Source organism: Gadus macrocephalus, chromosome 6 (genome assembly GCF_031168955.1).
Source record: "Gadus macrocephalus chromosome 6, ASM3116895v1".
Lineage (NCBI taxonomy): Eukaryota > Metazoa > Chordata > Actinopteri > Gadiformes > Gadidae > Gadus > Gadus macrocephalus.
In genome coordinates this window covers 12,888,705-12,908,067 of record NC_082387.1, presented here as the reverse complement: position 1 = coordinate 12,908,067, position 19,363 = coordinate 12,888,705, and the positions used below count along the sequence as shown (strand labels likewise).

Genomic DNA, 19,363 nt, shown 5'->3' with positions numbered 1-19,363 from the left:
GAAGTAGTCCGTGGCTGCTCGCTCGACGTCGGTTGGTTCCCGCTGCTCGCTGCATCTTCCTCCCTCAAAGACGGCGAGCAGCGATTGCTTGGGTCTATTTCGAATACAGAAACAATTTGGACCTTTTTTAATTCAACATTTAAGTGATGCATCATGGCGTCTTGTTTTGGGAAAATTGTCGTGGGAACTTATGTGGAGATAAAGCGCAGTGATGGTAAGTTCCGTGCTGTTTATTCCCTTGCCCTCGGTGTGTATGTGTGTGTGTTTGTGTGTGAAAGTTGTGTGACTATCTTTGTTGCTGTGCCGGAGGAAGACAGCAACCGTTGTCGTTGACTGCAGTGCATCATGTAGAGGCTAGCGTTAGCTGCCCGTTAGCATTAACCGCTAGGGATGTCAGGGAGGGCTGACTTACTACTAACTACTTGATTACGGTCAATTCATTGGGATCACCCCTCGCTTCGTTGGCGATGCCTCCAGTTTTTTTCATTTCAGATGTAGGACACACAGTCGAGACAAAAGGCATTGATCGAAGCCATCATAATATTGACGCGTTAGCCTATTAGCTAGCATTAGATGTGCAGCCTTCGGTGTGCGGTAAGCCTACCCAAAGCTATTAGGGCTGATGGAGGTTAGCTCACTCGTACCCAACTGATCTATCGTGCTCACCGAGACAACATAGCCTGATGGATGCTTCACCGGTGTTAGCTAGGATACAAACTCATTTGTCCATGATCCATGTCATTCATACATTGGACCTGGTTGAACCGTGTTCCACGGTCCAATAGATAGACCGGCTGAGTCAGAATCCAAAGTGTAATCCTTTCGTTTAGCTAAGGTTTAGTGAACTAAAGAGCAGGGCCTTGTGGTTGTTTAACATACATGTCTTGGTCAGATATTTAAAGAGGTCTTTAGAAGTGGTGAAAGAAAGTCTGGGGTACTTCCGCTCCTTGGACCAGATACTTTGTAAATGTGTTTCTTGTGTCTCTGATGGAATCATGTGGTTTGCTAAATCAATAGATGAAAACCGAAGTGACCCCGGGATGAAATGAACCGAGGATGATGTCTGTGTGTAAAAAAATGAGCGCATAAAAGGTTGATATTTGATCAACTCGCCCATACCGAAAAAGGCAACACCCTGCTGTGTTTGAGTCAACATAACCAAAGCAAATTAGCTTTGTCGTTTGTTTCTGTTGATTACATTCAACTGAAACATGCTCATTATTTTTTCCAGGGGACGGGTTGGCGCTCTTTTAAAGTTAATGGTTGAACAAGCTGTCAAAAGTAAACATGAAAAGGTTCTACTCGTCTAGTCTCTGGCTAGCTGGTGACGTGCCCTGAGTAGGGATTGCCCTAGCGATGGGGGGTAGGATGGGCTCTGGTGAAGGCAAGCCAGAGTCAATCTATTAAGCACCAGCACGCCACCCCATCTGTTCCAGCTCCCTTGATTCTGCCAATACTTTTTCTCAATATTTTTTGCCTTTTTCATCCCATGATATGCGCATCATTCTATGCATAGGCATAGACTCTTCTAATGTTGTTATCTCCCCCTGTTTTAGTCACAGAGAGGTTCTGACAAAGTGCCTTTGTTAGTCAATTGGTACTTGGCAGTCTCTCTCTCTCTCTCTCTCTCTCTCTCTCTCCTCTGCAGACTCTCCTCAGCTTGTGTCTCCTCAGACATAGGAGGTGACCACCAGGTTAGCAGGGGGTCACTAACATCTAGGCTTGATCTGGCCTGCTGGATCAAAATCCCAGCATTACACAAGAGAGAATTTGAAGATTCTGTTGATCCCCATGGAAAGAAGTATTCTTTAGCTCAACCCTACTGGGCTGCTGGGGCGTATTTAACAGTGAGAAAACTTTAGGTCTCAAGGCTTGGAGCCAAAGAGTCGGGCTCCATGTGCACCGAAAAGACATCTGGATACTTGGGTAATGTTGTGCTCACGCTTCAACAGGTTATACTGGCCACCCTGCCTTCTGAAAACTGTGGTGTTTTACACCCAATGAAACTCATGGATGGGCTGGTTGACTGACTGACTCATCAAGGTTGTGTTGATCACAAATAATCACAAATAATAATCACTCGTAACACTAAACGTGCCACTGAAATCTGTAACCTGGTTTAAGATGATGGGGAGAAATGTGATGCATATTGGAATTATACAGGAGGGATCTGAGAAAATGTATCCGATTTTATTAGCTGCTTTTTTTATTCTATATTATATATCCACCTACTAAATGTCAACACTTTTTATTAGATCTAGGTTAGATTGGACAGTAAAGTCAATGTGTGTCAAATGTGACACACATTTCACATGGAAGTAAACTACACTATACTTAACTGAATGCTCTGTACTGTCATACAGATGTACAATATGTTGTCACTGGGAAATAACATAATGCCAGGGTATTTGGTGTTTTTATTTTTGGCGATGTGTGGGTTATTGCCTGGCTGTCTGTTCCAAAATGCTGCAGTCCCTTTCACACCTCACTCTGCTCCAGCTTTCATTTCTTAAAAGTTGTGCTGTGGTGTGTCAGCAACTACAGGTCTGCTGCTTGCCAGAGTAGCCCCCTAATCTACCGTATCACGAATGCACTGTTGTAATTTATCTGCATTTAAATCTGCATTTAATTATATATTTTTGTAATGGATTAAAATGTATTACCTCTATTGCTAAAGGTCGGAGCTGCTTACATTGGTTATTTGCGTTGACTTGTTATTTAATTTAAACTGCCATGTTCAACCTAATTATGTCCTGTTAATAAGGCCTGGTATGTTCTCACCATAAACAGACAGTAGCAGCCACTGGCAGTTATAATAAATAAAGATAGACTATTTCTGTATTTTTAGACCAATTATTCTACAGTGCAGTTGATTTCACATTAGATTAGCCCTAATCCAGTGGTTTAATATACCCCAGGCTTTCTGTGTTCACTCAGTTCCTCTGCTCTGCTTGCATGTAGCGCTATTGTAAACTGAGTGTTCCAAACGGAGAACAGTAAGCATCAAAGCTCATTTCCCCTCTCCTCTCTCTGAATAATGGATACGGGAACACCACATTTCCCTAGTCCGTGTTGGGTGTTTTACAACCTGTGGTTTAGTCAGATGGACGAGAATCGATGCTTTGCCCCTGGCAGCTGGCATTATGATGGGCGAGACAAGAAGTCTAGCTACAGCTGATGCGCTGGCCTCTTGTATCGGACGTTTTCTCTGATGGGCCATTACCAAACCTTAAGGGTGAGAGCCTGCTCCATCAAGGCCAGCCCTTTTATTGTATTGCTTTCATCTGAAACCTCAGGAACTCAAAGCTGAACATGACAGCACTCCCCTTGGCCCTTTTGACTGCATCATTCTATATGACACTCAAAACATCAAAAGAGCGTTGGTTAGGCTGAGCCACAGAGCTCACCTTTGTCCCATATTGTACTGTCATTGGCTCAGATTGAAGCCCAATGAGATGCAATGACGCTACAATTTGTCAACAAAATGGTGTCGGTCAGCTTAAGTTTTCTATTGAGAAAACCCCAATTGGTTCCCAAAAATCGGAATCTTTATCAAGTAATTAACAGTTGAGCACATACATTTAATGCATATTATATAACTTTTCATTGACAAGCTGCCTTTTAGAATCTGCAGTGGTCCACCAGCATGTCTGTTACCTAAACACACTGATCTAAAAACGGCTCCACTCTGCTCCATCAACAGGGCGAATACACCAGGCCATGGTGACCTCCCTGAACGAGGACAACGAGAGCGTCACCGTGGAGTGGATAGAAAATGGCGACACAAAAGGGAAAGAGGTACTACACCGTTGGCCGTCATGAGCCAAGGCAAGGGGGGGGGGGGGCGGCGGTGGTGGCGGCGGCGGCGGCCTCTGTACGCTCACTCCCGTTGATGAATAATGTATCTGACGACATCCAAGCGCTGTGCAGATCACAGGCACTGTCAGTTCTACAACGCCAAGGGCCATGTTCTGCACTCACACATTAACCAGAGTCGGGCTGATTGTGGGTAAAGTCTGATGGCTATGCCTTTGAACCGGTGACAATTATTGAGTTTGGCTGGCACATTGTGGACCGCTGAGCTGATCGTTTTGACTGCAAATGCTGCCGTCTGCCCTGTCCTGTCTCAAGCTGATCCCATCATTAGTTTCCATTTCTGAATGCGGGATCACAATGATGTTGAACTCCAGATGTTAATGCAGTGCTTTAACAAGAAAATTATGTAATTCGGATTTTAACCCTGCTTCTGTTTGGCAGATCGACTTGGAGAGTATATTTGCACTAAATGCAGATTTGGCTCCGGAGGAGGAGATGGCACCGAGCCCAGATACGCCACCTCCTCCCACACCTTCGTCCGTCAAAATCAACAAAATCGCAAAGGTGGGACCATGGCATCTGAATGAAAAGAGGACAGCCTGGGGAGAATGGCATGAATCAATTCCTGGTCATATTCCCATAACTCGACTACATACAACCTATATATTATTCTGATACTCTGATTACTCTGGTTGTTCATTTTACAGAATTCCATTGATTTGCTATTTTTTATGTTTTTTGATGTGCGTCTTTGTTGTCCGTACACAGGGCATCATTGTAAAAGAGTTGACAGCCTTAACTGAACTCTCTGCATGAATAACTTTTCTATCCATCTATATATGAATATGCCCTATGGCTTTATTATAGAAACATAACCGACACCCTCTAATTATATAAATATCTAGGTTGATGTCCAACTGATATATCACGTGAATCTTGATCACTATACGCATCTTTATATAATTCTTTAACTTTGTTTGGATAGGCTCATGCGTATTTCTTGGGTTTGTCATTTTGAATTAAGAAATTCCAGATGGAGAGTAAGTTAAGTGTGGATAGCGGCTAGTCTTTGTCATTCTCTGGTACTTCAGTGGCTCCACTGGAAACCTTATATGGGCATTAGTTCCCCCACAAGGTCCCAGGCTGACCTACTAAGTGCATACAGGTCGCGTGGGGTGTTGTTTGTCTACACCTCTGGGAGACTCGCCATGCAATGATTTGGGTCGAATTCTACATCTGTTACCTTGGAGATTATATCCTGTATTAAGGGTACCATGCCATCCAAAATGCTGCCTGAGCATCACAGTTAATAGCCCTGTTGAACCGAGGAGGTCCCTCTAATCTGCTGTAATCCAGCCTGCAGGTGGCTACGGTTCTATTTATGGTTCTACTACATGGAACTCGGGCGATGGAAGTCAAAAGTCACTGACGGTTGCTGGACAATCAGCACACATTTGGCACACTGTTAGGAAAAATAGAAAATAAGTGTGCGAAAAGGGCTAATGTGCTGATCATGGTTTACCTCATTATTATTCAGTATTTAATGACCATATGCCCTTTCTTTCAGAATCGGCGGACGATCGCGCCTTCCAAGATTGAAGCTCCATCCAGGGATAACCGAGGTGGGAGAACGGTTGAAATGTGTACAGGTTTCACCTCAAAGCAGGACCGATCTCTCAGGATATGACCCTGTAGTTCACATGATCTAAAAGCTTCTCTCTCCCTACTGTGTCGCGGTCCAGTGGTGACGACCAGGGCCCGGGCAGCACAGCCTCCCCAGCCAGAGCCAGCCCCGGCCCCACCCCCCCCAGCCCAGCAGCCTGCCCAGCCTACCCCAGCTCAGACCGCCCAGCAGCTGCAGAATGGTAACACACACACACACACACACACACACACACTCACACTCACTCACACTCACACTCACTCTCTCATGCTCTCTTCATTTCATTGTCTCTGGCCCACAGAACCTCAATGTTTCTCTACCTGAGCACAAGAAGTGGGTGAATACACCCACTAACACATATAGTTAGTTTGCAAACCAATGCTGTCATGCATTTAAGATATATGAATATGCATTCGATAAAGCCCAATCCGGAATATGACGAGTGCCATCGGGCATTTGCACTACCTTTTTAACCTTGTTTATATTTATTTTGTGTATTTTATTACAATGTTATTCTAGGAAAGGTAACCAACCAGATTGTAATGTGTTGTTAACTGCATGTTTATCACAGAGTCCTCACCTCGCCCTCTAACCAGAAAGGAGTTTGGACAGCTTTGTATGTATCAACTGCCTCTAATCTCACCCTAAACGCGTCGTGGTGATTCCAATTGAGCTTCAGTTAGAATGGCGAAAGATAACGTCAAGTATAGTGCTTCCAAAATGTCTGCTGGATGTATATTTTTTTTTTATAGGCTGTGGTGAAGTAGCACACGCTCAATCCATCCAGCAGACAGGCTTTCTGGGAATTAGGAGGGGAAAAAAAAAAACAGGGTTTCAGCCGCAGCTGTCGGGCTGCGTGTCTGGTACTCTTCTTAATTCTGCTGAATCACAACAGGCCTAAGCGGGCACACAGAGGGAGACCTGTGCCACTGCATTGATCCTTTTTTAAACACCGTCAATCACTATCATCTCCCTCTACCCCTCTGCACAACCCTAGCCCCCTCCCCAACATCACCCCCCCCCCCCCCTGCCTTCGCTCAAACATTGCTGAGCAACCCTCTCCTTTCCCGCTGCTTTGTGGCCTAGTGAAGCCACTCGCCCCCTCCTCGGGCCGGGTCAGAGCTGGTTATTAATCCCTGTGGCGGTCAGGTCCTCTGGGCCTGGAGCCAGTGATTGGGCTCTGGCGGTGGGCTCCAGCAGTGGGGGCCTGGAGAAGGGGGCCCGTAGCAGGGCGGCAGGTTTGGAGCGGGTGGGGGGGGGGGTCCTTTTCCTTAACAACCCCTCCAGAGAATCACAAACAAGAATGATGTTTTTCTTACCACCTGCACCTTCTTTCTTTGGGTAACCTTGGTGCTGTGGACGCTTCTGAGCTCCGATTCTATGGGCCGTCTGTGAACTTGAGATTGGTGGATCGACGGGTGTTATTCTGGTGGATTGGAATCAATTCAATGGGTGCCTTTTTTCTTTTCTTTTTAGAAATAATTTTGTGATTCCGAATGATGCAGCATGAATTGATTCCACAAAAGTGGGGAAAGAATAAGACGCTGTTGGGGAGGGAGGGATATTCAAAGTGGCTGGCAGCACTGGAGTCAGTACATGCCAGCTCCTCACTCTCTTGTTACAGCTGCAATCAAAGACGGAGGTCAAAGCCTTCCCACAGCCTCGGCTCAAACAAGACAAGAGTTTTACAATGCTGTAATCGTTTGCCAGGGTTCAATGCAAACATGGAAGGATGCTAGAGCAAAAGTCTTCAAAAAAAGACCGAAGGCGTGGCGACGGAGAAGACCCAAGTTTAACTATTTGTTCCATTCCGGATGGCAGCGAGGCGGAAATCGAACTGCGTGAAGGAGGTGGAGAAGCTGCAGGAGAAGAGGGAGCGACGGCGGATCCAGCAGCAGGAGCTCAGGGAGAAGAGGGCACAGGTACGGGGCCGTCTGGGCGTGAAACTTGGTCTTTCCGGCAGGCAGCTGGCCCATCACATTTAGTCTGTGCCCCCCACTGATGCACCCAGAATAAGTGCTTTCATTGTATCATGTATTTGTCGACATAATGTTTTACTAGTGTCATGTCATGTCATTATTAGCGCTCCAAATATTCGATTTTGTATAGAATGTAAATTGTGATGGAGACGATCACGATGGCAAACTGCTGATGAAACACAAACAAGCTATTGTTCCATTGTTTGATATTGCTACAGAGTGCAGCAGCACTCACAGATCCTCTCTTCCTCCCGTCTCCGGCTCCTCTCTTGGGCTTACTCTCTCAGGAGGTGGATACTACCATCCCCAACTATGAGATCATGTACATGATTAGAGATTTCAGAGCCAGCCTGGATTACCGGCCTCTGACCACCGCAGATCTGGTGAGTGGAGCCCAGTTTCCATAGATTCACCTTCCTGGTGGCGGTGGTGTTCTTGTTGTAAAGGCGCGTGTGTGTGTGTGTGATACAAGTTATACGACACACAATAAATAAATAATGGTTGTTGTTTACATCCAACAAATAATTCATCTTTGTCGTTTTCCAGATTGAAGAGCACAGAATATGTGTTTGTGTGAGGAAACGTCCGCTCAACAAGAAGGGTACGGCCGGATATCACTCCTAACTCTGATACTAAAGGCTCTGTTGGCCTCCAATAGCGTCTGTGTCTTTGCCATTGACTGTACCGCTGCCTTGCAGAGTTGACCATGAAGGACCTGGACGTGATCACCATTCCCAGTAAAGACGTCGTGATGGTGCACGAACCCAAGCAGAAGGTGGACCTCACCCGCTTCCTGGAGAACCAAACGTTCCGCTTCGACTACACCTTCGATGACAGCACCACCAACGAGATGGTCTACAGGTCGGTTCAGCTTGACGGCTGCCATGTTTCTGAATGTGTTCCGATTTCTTAATGGCACCGAGCAATGTAGGAATCTGTTGCTGCGGCTATCTCAGCAGAGACAGTCATCATATTCCTCTGGTGTAGTTGTTTGAATCTACAGTTGGATGAAGTGAGTGAGCTCTGACACGCCTTCTAGGTTCACCGCCCGGCCGCTGGTGGAGACCATCTTTGAGAGGGGCATGGCCACTTGCTTTGCCTATGGACAGACGGGAAGTGGAAAAACACATGTGAGTTGCATGTTTGGAGTTGCTAATTTCTGGATCAATATACCATGCTACTAAAATAATGATGCATTGAGGCTATATCATCCCGTAGATTCATCAGCTAAAAAAATTAGTTTGTGTATGTTATCAATCCTTACAGAATATAGATTTTTTTGGTTTATGTTGGGATCATTGTGTTCATGTTGTGTTTTTTGATATTTTAGACGATGGGAGGCGATTTCTCTGGAAAGAACCAGGATTGTGCAAAGGGAGTTTATGCATTAGCTGGTATGTGATTCAAATGATTCATTTCCAATTGATTATCTTTTCGGTTTTTGTCACTTCAATCCATCTAACTTCTGGATCCATCTGTCCCTATCTGTGTGACCTGCAGCACGGGACGTGTTTGTCATGTTGAAGAAACCCAACCACAAAAAGCTAGATCTACAAGTGTACGCAACCTTCTTTGAAATCTACAGCGGCAAGGTACACAATCGGCCCCCAACCTTTATGGGATCTTTTACTCTGGAAAGGACATGAAACGGAACGCCCATTAAGTCATCCAATAACCAACAGTGGCCACCATCGTTTGTGTTGCAGGTATTCGACCTGCTGAACCATAAGACCAAGCTGAGGGTCCTGGAGGACGGGAAACAGCAGGTCCAAGTGGTCGGCCTTCAGGAGAAGGACGTCAAATGCACAGAAGACGTCCTCAAACTGATCGAGATCGGCAACAGCTGCAGGTACGCCGGCCATCCTCCTTCTCAGTCCGTCGAGGGCTGATTACGGTTCCACGTCGACGCAACGCAAGGGGGGGTTTCCGGACCCATTACGTCCTTGCGGACCCTCCTTGCGCCCACAGCAAGGGCCTTCTAACCTTGCGTCGAGGCGACGCAGCATCAAGGGCTGTGATTGGTCCGCTCACTAAAACCCGACGCAGAACCCAAAACAGGTTCACGACTGCGTCGAAGCGTCTGCTCGGTCGTTGCGTTGCGTCGACCGTGGAACCGTAATCAGCCCTTTACCCGGCCGACCCCAAACCGCCACGCCTCACCTCTCTAACCTCGACTCTCTCCCTCCCGGCTCCCTCGCCACGGCTCCAGAACGTCGGGGCAGACGTCGGCCAACGCCCACTCGTCGCGTAGCCACGCCGTCTTCCAGATCATCCTGCGACGGAAGGGCAAGATGCACGGCAAGTTCTCCCTCATCGACCTGGCGGGGAACGAGCGCGGCGCCGACACGTCCAGCGCCGACCGGCAGACCCGCCTGGAGGGCGCCGAGATCAACAAGAGCCTGCTGGCGCTCAAGGTACGCAAAGGGGGGCCCGCCGGGGGGGGGGGCGCCGCCTGAGGCTGCAGGCGCACTGACGCCTCAGTGGCAAATGGTTAAGGTCGATTTATTACGCCGCTTTGTTTCATGCTCCATTCTGATTGGTCAATGAGGTGCTTCAGTATGTTACGAACAGACCACTGCGTAGGACGCTAATTTTCAATCGTAGAATCGAAGGGAGCTTTTTTTTTTTTTTTTTTTGGTTCTATTTTTTGTCACCTTATCAATTTCTTTAATAAGTAGTCCATTATTAAAGAGGATAAATTATTATTATTGTCCCTCACACCTTTTCGTTCGTGACGTGTAGGGGTTTGTTTGGACTTTTTGTCGTTGGTCGTACCCTTGAGGAAGTTCATCCCCTGGATGGTATGATGCTGACTGCTGTCTCTCTCTGTCACTCTCTGTCTCTCTCTGTCTCCCCTTGTCCGTCCATCAGGAGTGCATCAGGGCGCTGGGCCTCAACAAGCCCCACACCCCGTTCAGAGCCAGTAAACTCACACAGGTCCTCCGAGACTCCTTCATCGGGGAGAACTCGCGCACATGCATGGTCAGTGCAACCGTCCACATGTTGCTCATCTACGTAGACGTTATTGAGTACTCTTCATTTAAGTCCTTTCAATTTGAGAGACTTGAGCCTCTTCCAGTATGAAGTGTCCTGAATGGTCTCCTTTTGTGCGCAGATTGCAACCATCTCTCCCGGTATGACTTCCTGTGAGAATACGCTAAACACACTACGCTACGCCAACAGGTAAGAATTTGGAGTATAGCGATTCAAAATGACTTGATGGTTCCAACTGTGTCTGCATTTCAAGTTATACACCGTATACTCAAAGATGGCGAAAGCCATAAGGTCTATGCATAGACGTGTTGACCAGTTGGTTGTCATTATGTATAGAATCGAAGGCCAGCGAGTTCAACGGGTGACATGTCAAATGAAGTTTCCTCTGTCAGTAGTTGATTTCTGACTGTCGTATCCCTTCTCTTTCTCCCCTGCTCTCTTTTTCCCCCCCCCCGTGTGTGTGTGTGTGTGTGTGTGTGTGTGTGTGTGTGTGTGTGTGTGTGTGTGTGTGTGTGTGTGTGTGTGTGTGTGTGTGTGTGTGTGTGTGTGTGTGTGTGTGTGTGTGTGTGTGTGTGTGTGTGTGTGTGCCTGCGCTCCTGGTGTGCTTGCTGCCTCGGTGCAGAGTCAAGGAGTTCGGGATTAGCCCCTCAGACATCCCCTTCTCCCAGCAGGGCGGCCAGGGCAGTCGCCCTGACCACTCGCCCACCAATACCTTTGACTATGATGACTTTGTCGCCACCTCCCCTAGCAGGTTAAGCATTCCCCCTATTATACTAAATAAGACACATGGCATGCAACCCCCATCCCCACCACCCATTGCTCTGGGTCCTGGCTGCCACAGGCACCTCCTTCATCTGCTTCTGGGTTGGCTTTCCCTCTTCTTCCATCCGCCTGCACGTCGACTCCCCACCCCGTGTTGACCTGCATTCCACCTTCATCCTTGGCTTTCTGCGGGCGCCTTGGGGTGGTTGTCTCTCCTTATGGGGTAGTCACAGTCTGGCTGTGGGAGGGGCTCCTCTACGTGTCACCATCGGCAATGAGGCCGCAGTGTACCAGGAACAGCCATGACGGTGAACTAAAGGCTTAGTTATGCTTCCATGTCGACGCAACGCACGGGGGTGTACGGACCCATTACGTCCTTGCGTCCACAAGGGCCTGACGTGCGCTTCCCAAAAATTGTAACCTCGGGTCGAGGCGACTCAGCTGCAAGGGCTGTGATAGGTCTGCTCACTAAAACTCGACGCAGAACAAAAACGGGTTCACGTCTGCGTGGTCATTGTGTCAACGTGGAACCATAACTGAGCCTTCAGATTCCCTACTACTTTGAAAGGCAGGTCACTGCGGTCAGCTAAGCAACCTTCCAGGTGACGTCACTAATCCGCAAAAGCAAGGTATTGGTGTTGCTAATGCAGTCGAAGTAGCATGGTGCAGAAAGAGCTTTTTGTTTAACGGACTCCCCGTGGATAAGCTCTCAGCCAGGGCTCGCTCATAAGCGCCGCACAAGGCAGGTCCGGAACAGGGGGGCTGGTACCAGATCAGACCAGTCTGGCCTCATTAAGTAACAACGCAATCCACTAAGGTGGCAGTCTCAAAGGATATATATTGTGAGTGTGATTAGCCGTTACAAGTAGTTCTGAAAATCGGTGTTTGATGTCATCTAGATGTCACTAGATGTGTGCTGGATAGATCAGGCTTGCCAGCCTACCCCGTGGACTGTAGCAAACGTTGCGCCTCCATCCGTTATACATCTAGGTGGACACGCCCACTCGGGATGTCGGAAGAGGCAGATTCTCCAAACGGCTCGTAACGGCTAGGCACACTCGCACCCGGTCGTATAATATATCACCTTTGATTAAAAACGCAATCCAGTTTGGTGTCAGTCTTAAGCACTTTACGCGGGAATCCCTGGCGGGCGGTCGGCAGAGATGATGTATCCACGGGTCTCCCTTGATCCCCGCCGACCTCGGGAGCGATCCCTCCCTAAAGGGAGTGAGACGGATGTGGTTCAGGCGTTGAGGACGTTTCGTAACGTGGCCCCTGCATCTGCACCGTCTCATTGCTACCATAAGACATCCATTGCATATGTGATGTGTTTTTCTTTACATTTATTATTTAATGTGGTCACAACACTCATTCCAACCCCCATCTCCCACCCCCCCCCCGAACTTGGTGCCAGCCTTTTTTTTAATGAGGTGTGTTAAACGTGTGTCCTCGGGTGGTTTTGATTGGCAGGGTGAAGGAGCTCACTGTGGACGCTAACCAGGTGATGGAGGGGGTCCGACCCAACATCCATGTGGTCAACCAGATGGAGCTGCTGGACGAGGACTGGCTGAGCAGCTCGCCCCAGAGGGACGACCTCAAACTGCTCTGTGAGCAGAACGTAAGTACCCTGGTGTCTGAATGGAGCCCGTCCCATGAGGTGGGGAGAATTGGGCAAATGTGGGCTTGCCTCTCGTCGGTGATACGGTGTGGATTCTGAGAGTATACCGAGTTCAGTGAGGCTGATCGTACAGCGTACGACTCGACAAACAAAAATGGCTGTGTCCGTAAAGAGATCGTATTTACTTTGTATTTGAACCATGTCATTTTAATGTTGATTTTTAAATGCTACAAGTGCTACAAGCCAGGAAATTACATCACAAGAGCAACTCGTCCGGGTGGGTTACTTACGAGGCATCTCAAACACACCATAAGCTTACTTACTTATTTAACAGGAAGCGGTTCAAAACTACTGTTTTGAACCGCTGTTTTGAACCGCCCAGGAAAATGGACTATTCATTGAACTACGTCCACAGTGAAAAAAAGACTTGACTTCGGTTGAAAGGAAAGCCTGAATAATGCAGGGTTTCCATTAGTGTTGTCATATTGGTTCAGAGGTGTAATTACTTTGAGCCAAATATTTGATCAGTCACGGTGGACAACACTGTTCCCATAGTTGCAGCAAAAGGCAACTGTATGACTTAGTAACAACTAAGCCTCTAGCCCAGGGGCCTGTGGAAAAACTACCGATTCCCATAATCTATGATACAACTAATCTCGCATTTGCAAAACTTTTTTTTATTTTCTGGCTGTGCTCTTGCATGTGTGGAGATAATTGAGATTGCCCTGTGTGGTCCTAGGGGGAGGAGATGTCCCCTCAGCTGTACACCTTCCACGAGGCCGTGTCTCAGATGGGGGAGATGGAGGAGCAGGTCCTGGAAGACCACCGGGCTGTTTTCCAGGTACAGCCACAGAGAACACTGATTCACCATATCTAAATGGATGGATGTTTCGGCAATATATCGTCCTACATTCAACCGCTTTGTTCATTGTGTGTGTGTGTGTGTGTGTGTGTGTGTGTGTGTGTGTGTGTGTGTGCGTGTGTGTGTGTGTGTGTGTGTGTGTGTGTGCGTGTGTGTGTGTGTGTGTGTGTCAGGAGTCCATCCGGTGGCTTGAGGATGAGAAGGTGCTGCTGGAGATGACGGAGGAGGTGGACTATGACGTGGACACCTATGCCACCCAACTGGAGCAGATCCTAGACCAGAAGATAGACATTCTCACCGAACTCCGAGGTAATAACGGTGCCAACGACTAAACGCATTATCACACTGTTCTTGCCACAAAACAAAGATTAAAACCGATCTCTCCCACTTTTTCTCTCTCTCTCTCTCTCAGATAAAGTGAAGTCATTCCGCTCAGCACTCCAGGACGAAGAGCAAGCCAGTAAGCAGATAAATCCCAAAAGGCCACGTGCTTTGTAGACATGGTGGCTGAAGAGATCTACGGGCTGCAGAGACATGTAACCACTCGATGTTTGGCACAGCCGCCTTCCAATGCCTCAGGACATGGGTCTTGTCTGGTGTAATGATGGAACTTTTCTTTTTTTTATTATTTTACAGTTGATTTTTTTATCTTGCATGGCGGTTTGGTTTAGACTATACCACGTCCTGTTTTCCTTCATACATATTTGTACCTCCTTTTTGAAACCTGTTTCAAGAGTTAAGTTAGGTCTCCTTTTAAGTTTACAGCACATTTTCGAAGGGTTTTCCTTTTTAACTCCGACTGCCATGTGTTGACATGTGCACTCTTGGTGAAACTACTCAACGCTTCCATCCATCACCAACCGATTGGCACTGTAGAGTAAAGCCACCTAGGGCATGGACTAGAAGCTCTCCTTAATCCCCTTCCCCCCCCCCCCGTTATAAACCCGTTTGGAAGTAGACTTGAATCAAGTTTTGCTGATCCTTCGTAACTTCCTTCCATGCACCCCTTATTGTCTTAAACGTCGACAGTAGACTTCCTACCTGTAGTTGCTTCTGCTTTGTGTGCCATGACGTGTTTGTGGCCACCCTCTCATTGAGATGCTACTGTACAAAGGTTTCCATCCCCCTCATTTAACACTTTGTTATAATAGTGATAGAAGAAAAACAGCTACAATGTATAGTGATTACCACTGATCTACTGTGGAAGATGTTGCTCTGGATGAAGAAATAAAGTGACCCATTTCATTTGCCGCACTTGAATGATTGGACGTAACATGCCATTTATTGTCATTAAAGGTTGTATCAGTGATTCTGATTGAAACAAAGTATCACATTCATCCGCTTTTTCCTCAGGATCCGCTAGCTGCCCGTCCCATAAGCAGGCTGTCTAAAAACCGCGTCTCTCTAGGTGGCCTAGGCTCAGATCGCTCACAAAAACAAATGGTACTACAAACACCTCAAAATAAACAGTGTTCCAACCAATCACAGACAAGGGGTGGGTGTTTGTGTTTTGCGCTCGTGCACGCGAAGTGGTAGCTACAAATTCCTGTTGCATTTTCATGCACGTTCATGATCATTTTCAAAACACGGGCGTGAGGGGCTAGCTGGCTGTTTGGAATCTCGCAACGGAAGTCAGGGCAACCAGAATCGCTGATACAACCTCTAAGTTAATTTCACAGACAGGTTATTGAAGAGAGCATGATGGAGATCATAGTATTAATGTGAGGTTGACGGCACCATCTACAGGGACAGCGCATTTTCCGTGAGAAAGTTGCAGTTCCACAATATCTTCTGAATTAAGATGTCCAAACTGTCAAGTAGTTGACTTAGTAACTTAAATCATCCCATTTACTTTCCAAGCCACGTCTTTAACAGCTCAACACTATAGCACGTAATCTCAATATGAGCACTTTTACACACCATTCTATTTACAGGAAAGCTTCACCACCAGAAAACGTGAATCATTTAAATGCCTCCAACAGCATAAAATTCCAGAAGCATGGACAGTTTAACACAGTGCTCTCCATTTAGCTTCCACCAGAATACAATGTCTGTTTAAATGCTTCCCATAACTGCATAGTCCATGTCAAAGTTCCAGCTGTGGCTGATACAAACCACGATACATTTGATCAACTAAATGGTAGTTTCCCACTGACATTCTTTTAATATTTAAGTTTTTGTTCCCCCAGCACCGTTCAAAGAAATGAGTGAAGGGGAGTGGGACAGGGATGGAAGATTATCTTCACACGCCTTATCCAGCCAGGCTTCTCCCACACCAAATCCTCTGGTGAAGAGCCCCCAGCTCTCTGGTGAAGGGATCCGAGGCGACGCGTCTACGCCATTTAGGAGAAGTGTATGCCAGCTTTGTTGAATGCGTGAAGCAACCTGTGTAGGATGACATGTCCTCAGATTAAACACCAAGTATTAATCTATTAAAGAATAGTGTAGGGGACATTAAGAAAACAAGTGAATTTCTCTTGAGTAGATTTGATTTTGTTTCATAGCGTCTTATTTTTTTTAATCAATGGCAACTGTGAATCAACGTCACTAAGGTGCATTATAATCCTTGATGTAAAAGCAGTCAACGTTAACTATATTCCCACAGAATTGCAATTCAATCGCCTCAAGTATTGATTCAGAGAATGTATTTATTTAATGTTAACGGTAAACTTCACTCATAAGAAAATAAACTTCACATTGCCAAGCCAACACTGAAAAAACCCTTACAAGGCCTTAGCAATCAATGCTCAAGTGCCCAGCCTTGCAAAGTGCACACTTGCATCCCACACACACACACACACACACACACACACACACACACACACACACACACACACACACACACACACACACACACACACACACACACACACACACACACACACACACACACACACACACACACTTTTGAATGGACTCATTGTAAAAAATAGTGTTCCTAGTTCTGTAATGTATTAAGGAATTATGACCACATTGTGTCCGTCATCATTCATTCAGATTTGACGCAAATATTTAGCTGTGTCTGAATTTTACAGAGCGCTCCGGTATTGAGGAGGGTGACAGCCAGGCCTGAAACCACGCGAGCTCGTTTTATCAGTTGAAGTTGGCATCAACTTTGCTCCCATCGACTTACACCATGAAGTCATCAATGTCCATGGTCCTGGCTCTCTTATCGCTGAACTCCACCTCCTCCAGGACGCTCTCCACCTTCTTGGTAATGCTGAAGTCCGCTGGGATTTCCTGGCAGCACACACAAACATTAAAAATAACTGCCCGCGCCTATAGAAATGAACCAGTGTGCACGTGACTCAAAACACTTTACTTGTTAAGTGGTGTGAGGAAATGCATGTTTTTTCTGGAAATACATTCTATGTAAACAAATTCAATTGATACTGATATATGCAGGACAACAAGCAGTGTTTTACTGTTATAGACCAGACCATGGATTGAAGATGAAGGGGGGGAAAAGAGCAGGGGACATGTGTTTGCCTTCCCATTTAGGTGATGTTTTCAGAATGAGATGGTGACCTAGCTGAAGATAGTTTACTTACTATGCTGTGTACAGAACAGTGAATTCTGTAGTTCTTCTCCAGAAGTTGTTCAACTGAATTACTCCTGTGGAATAAAATGTGAATGTAAGTATTTTTCTCTATGTTTACCTCCACAGAAACAGTACTCATGGGTGAGATGAGTGAACGTAAACCAACCCCACACACACAAACACTTACTTGAATGAGGAATTCAGTGTTTTGTTTTTCCTCACAAATGCAATTCTGACCAGACCGTCCCATTCCTGTTGAAATAATTAAGAAACATAAAACATATATATATAAATATATCACAGACTACAAACTAAAAAGCTCAGAGGCACTATCAGAGTTGTAACTTTGTGTTAAATTGTGTAACTCACCTGAAAGTTAACTGGAGGAGGTGGGTTCTTTGGTTCTATTCTGACCACACTGGACTCCACTTTAGGAGGAGGGCGGAAGTTATTTTTCCCCACCTGAATGCATAGAGGGGAGCATCCATCTGAGTACTCACTACAATCGACCATCATCTACACAGAGATGATAACATTCTAAATGCAAAAAGCTGTACGAGACGTGAGCATGTGGATTTGCTTGGCTGTGAGTCTGACCTTCATCAGATGGTCAACACGAGCCAGTAGCTGGGTGTTGATGGACAGCCTGCAGTACAGCTTATCACCAGGCTGGGCGACTAAACGCATGGCAAACTCCCTCTGGAACATCAACACTGCACACCTGAACGGTAGGGAGGATTTAGCGTCCACAGAGTGAGATTTGTGGTAAGGGGTACATTGACTTCATTCTCCTCTTGGGAGTCTACTTACCGGAAGAAAGGCCTATGTAGCAGAAGCTTGAAAACAAATGGTGAAGAAATCTGCAAAATAAACATTTGCTTAGGTTGTTGTACATGTAAACATGTTTGTTTTGGATATTTTCAATTTTAGGCTGATTTGTTCATACCTGGTATGGTAAATTGGCGACGCAAATGTCAAAGAAAGGCAGGTCTGTTTTCAGCACGTCACCTACTAATATTTGAAGTTTGGATTGCAGGGGTCTGTAGAAATGAGTACAAATAATGACCATCAAAATGCTCATAATGCGACACACCAGCCAAATTGAACAAGAATGAGTTATCATATACTGTTTGGAAACAATTAGGATTAAACTATTCTTTTCAGACAAATTGTTCCATATGTCATTTTCCTTTACTCACGTGCATTGCACTCTTTTCTGGAGTTCAGCCACCAATCTGAGGTCCAACTCACAGGCTACAACCTGCAGCAATGATAGACGATATTTACTCTGATATTGTTGATGCAATTCCTCATCGGCCATACAGGGTGCGTGCAACATTGCTTATGTCAAGATGCATAAACCATAAAGAAACCATACGTTTTGCTAATACCTTCCATATCCCAGCCTTATTTCAGATTATGTTAACGTTACCTTATTGGCTAACCGACACTCACCTTCTTGCCTTTCTCCAAAAGTTTGACTGTCATGTTTCCAGTACCTGGTCCCACCTCCAGAACAATATCCGTAGGTCTGATGGCAGCCTGAAATACCACAGTACGTTTGTTTTTCATAAGGTTTTGGAATCGGTCGAGATCCATTTAACGTCAGAAGGTGAGCCTACCTTATCGATGATTCCGTTGACCACCAAGGGATTCTTCAATATGTGCTGGCCGATGCCAGTGTTGAACATAATACCTGTGTGGTTCATAATAGCACGTTTGTTTAACTCACACCAACATGATGAAAAAACAAAGGCAAGTGGATTTAATAAAGCGGGTTTGAGTGACAGTTAGTAGATACATATAGATTATCAGTTGATCTATGATGCATATCTAGGAGCTAGTAAGCTAAGCGCAACAACAGGACTTTGGTAACGTTATATGAGATGTAAACGCACCTTGGTTCTTTATTTCTTGGTGCTGCCGGCTTTTCTTTTCCGCCTTAACCTTCGGCATATTGATGGATTTGTGGGTTTGCGAAAATAAGCAGAAAACTATTCCAAAATATAGGAATACACAGACACGTGCAAACCCCAAAGTTCTTCACCGACGTTACAGGATATGGACGTTATCAGTCTCATGTCCCTACATCGCCCCCTGCCGGCAAACATGACGAGGACACCTACAG

At 46.1% G+C, this 19,363-nt stretch overlaps 2 protein-coding genes across 8 annotated transcripts; one reads left to right on the top strand and one right to left on the bottom strand.

Annotated features, from left to right (window-relative positions):
* Positions 1 to 4: 4 nt before the first annotated feature.
* On the top strand, positions 5 to 14,944 carry LOC132459574 (kinesin-like protein KIF2A). 7 transcript variants are annotated; one of them, XM_060054213.1, is made up of 22 exons: positions 5 to 214; positions 3,704 to 3,798; positions 4,258 to 4,380; positions 5,384 to 5,438; positions 5,559 to 5,681; positions 6,051 to 6,095; positions 7,301 to 7,401; positions 7,746 to 7,841; positions 8,005 to 8,059; positions 8,157 to 8,319; positions 8,498 to 8,588; positions 8,789 to 8,852; positions 8,959 to 9,050; positions 9,165 to 9,307; positions 9,668 to 9,872; positions 10,330 to 10,440; positions 10,574 to 10,641; positions 11,075 to 11,203; positions 12,685 to 12,832; positions 13,572 to 13,673; positions 13,868 to 14,003; positions 14,107 to 14,944. In XM_060054213.1, exons 1-22 carry the CDS (start codon positions 154 to 156, stop codon positions 14,190 to 14,192), a joined length of 2,292 nt encoding a protein of 763 aa, XP_059910196.1. In that variant the 5' UTR covers positions 5 to 153; the 3' UTR covers positions 14,193 to 14,944. The 7 variants fall into 7 exon arrangements, with proteins under 7 accessions (XP_059910196.1, XP_059910199.1, XP_059910201.1 ...); XM_060054212.1 differs by lacking the exon at positions 5 to 214 and adding an exon at positions 2,355 to 3,556; XM_060054216.1 differs by lacking the exon at positions 6,051 to 6,095 and having other exon boundaries at positions 6 to 214.
* On the bottom strand, positions 14,935 to 19,334 carry dimt1l (DIM1 dimethyladenosine transferase 1-like (S. cerevisiae)). Its single transcript, XM_060054231.1, has 12 exons — positions 19,134 to 19,334; positions 18,858 to 18,931; positions 18,691 to 18,777; positions 18,435 to 18,496; positions 18,182 to 18,275; positions 18,046 to 18,095; positions 17,833 to 17,956; positions 17,605 to 17,697; positions 17,423 to 17,487; positions 17,246 to 17,309; positions 16,828 to 16,934; positions 14,935 to 16,079 (listed from the first exon to the last, which is right to left on the bottom strand). The coding sequence occupies exons 1-12, from the start codon at positions 19,189 to 19,191 to the stop codon at positions 16,037 to 16,039; spliced, it is 921 nt and encodes a 306-aa protein (XP_059910214.1). The 5' UTR covers positions 19,192 to 19,334; the 3' UTR covers positions 14,935 to 16,036.
* Between the last annotated feature and the right edge of the window lie 29 nt (positions 19,335 to 19,363).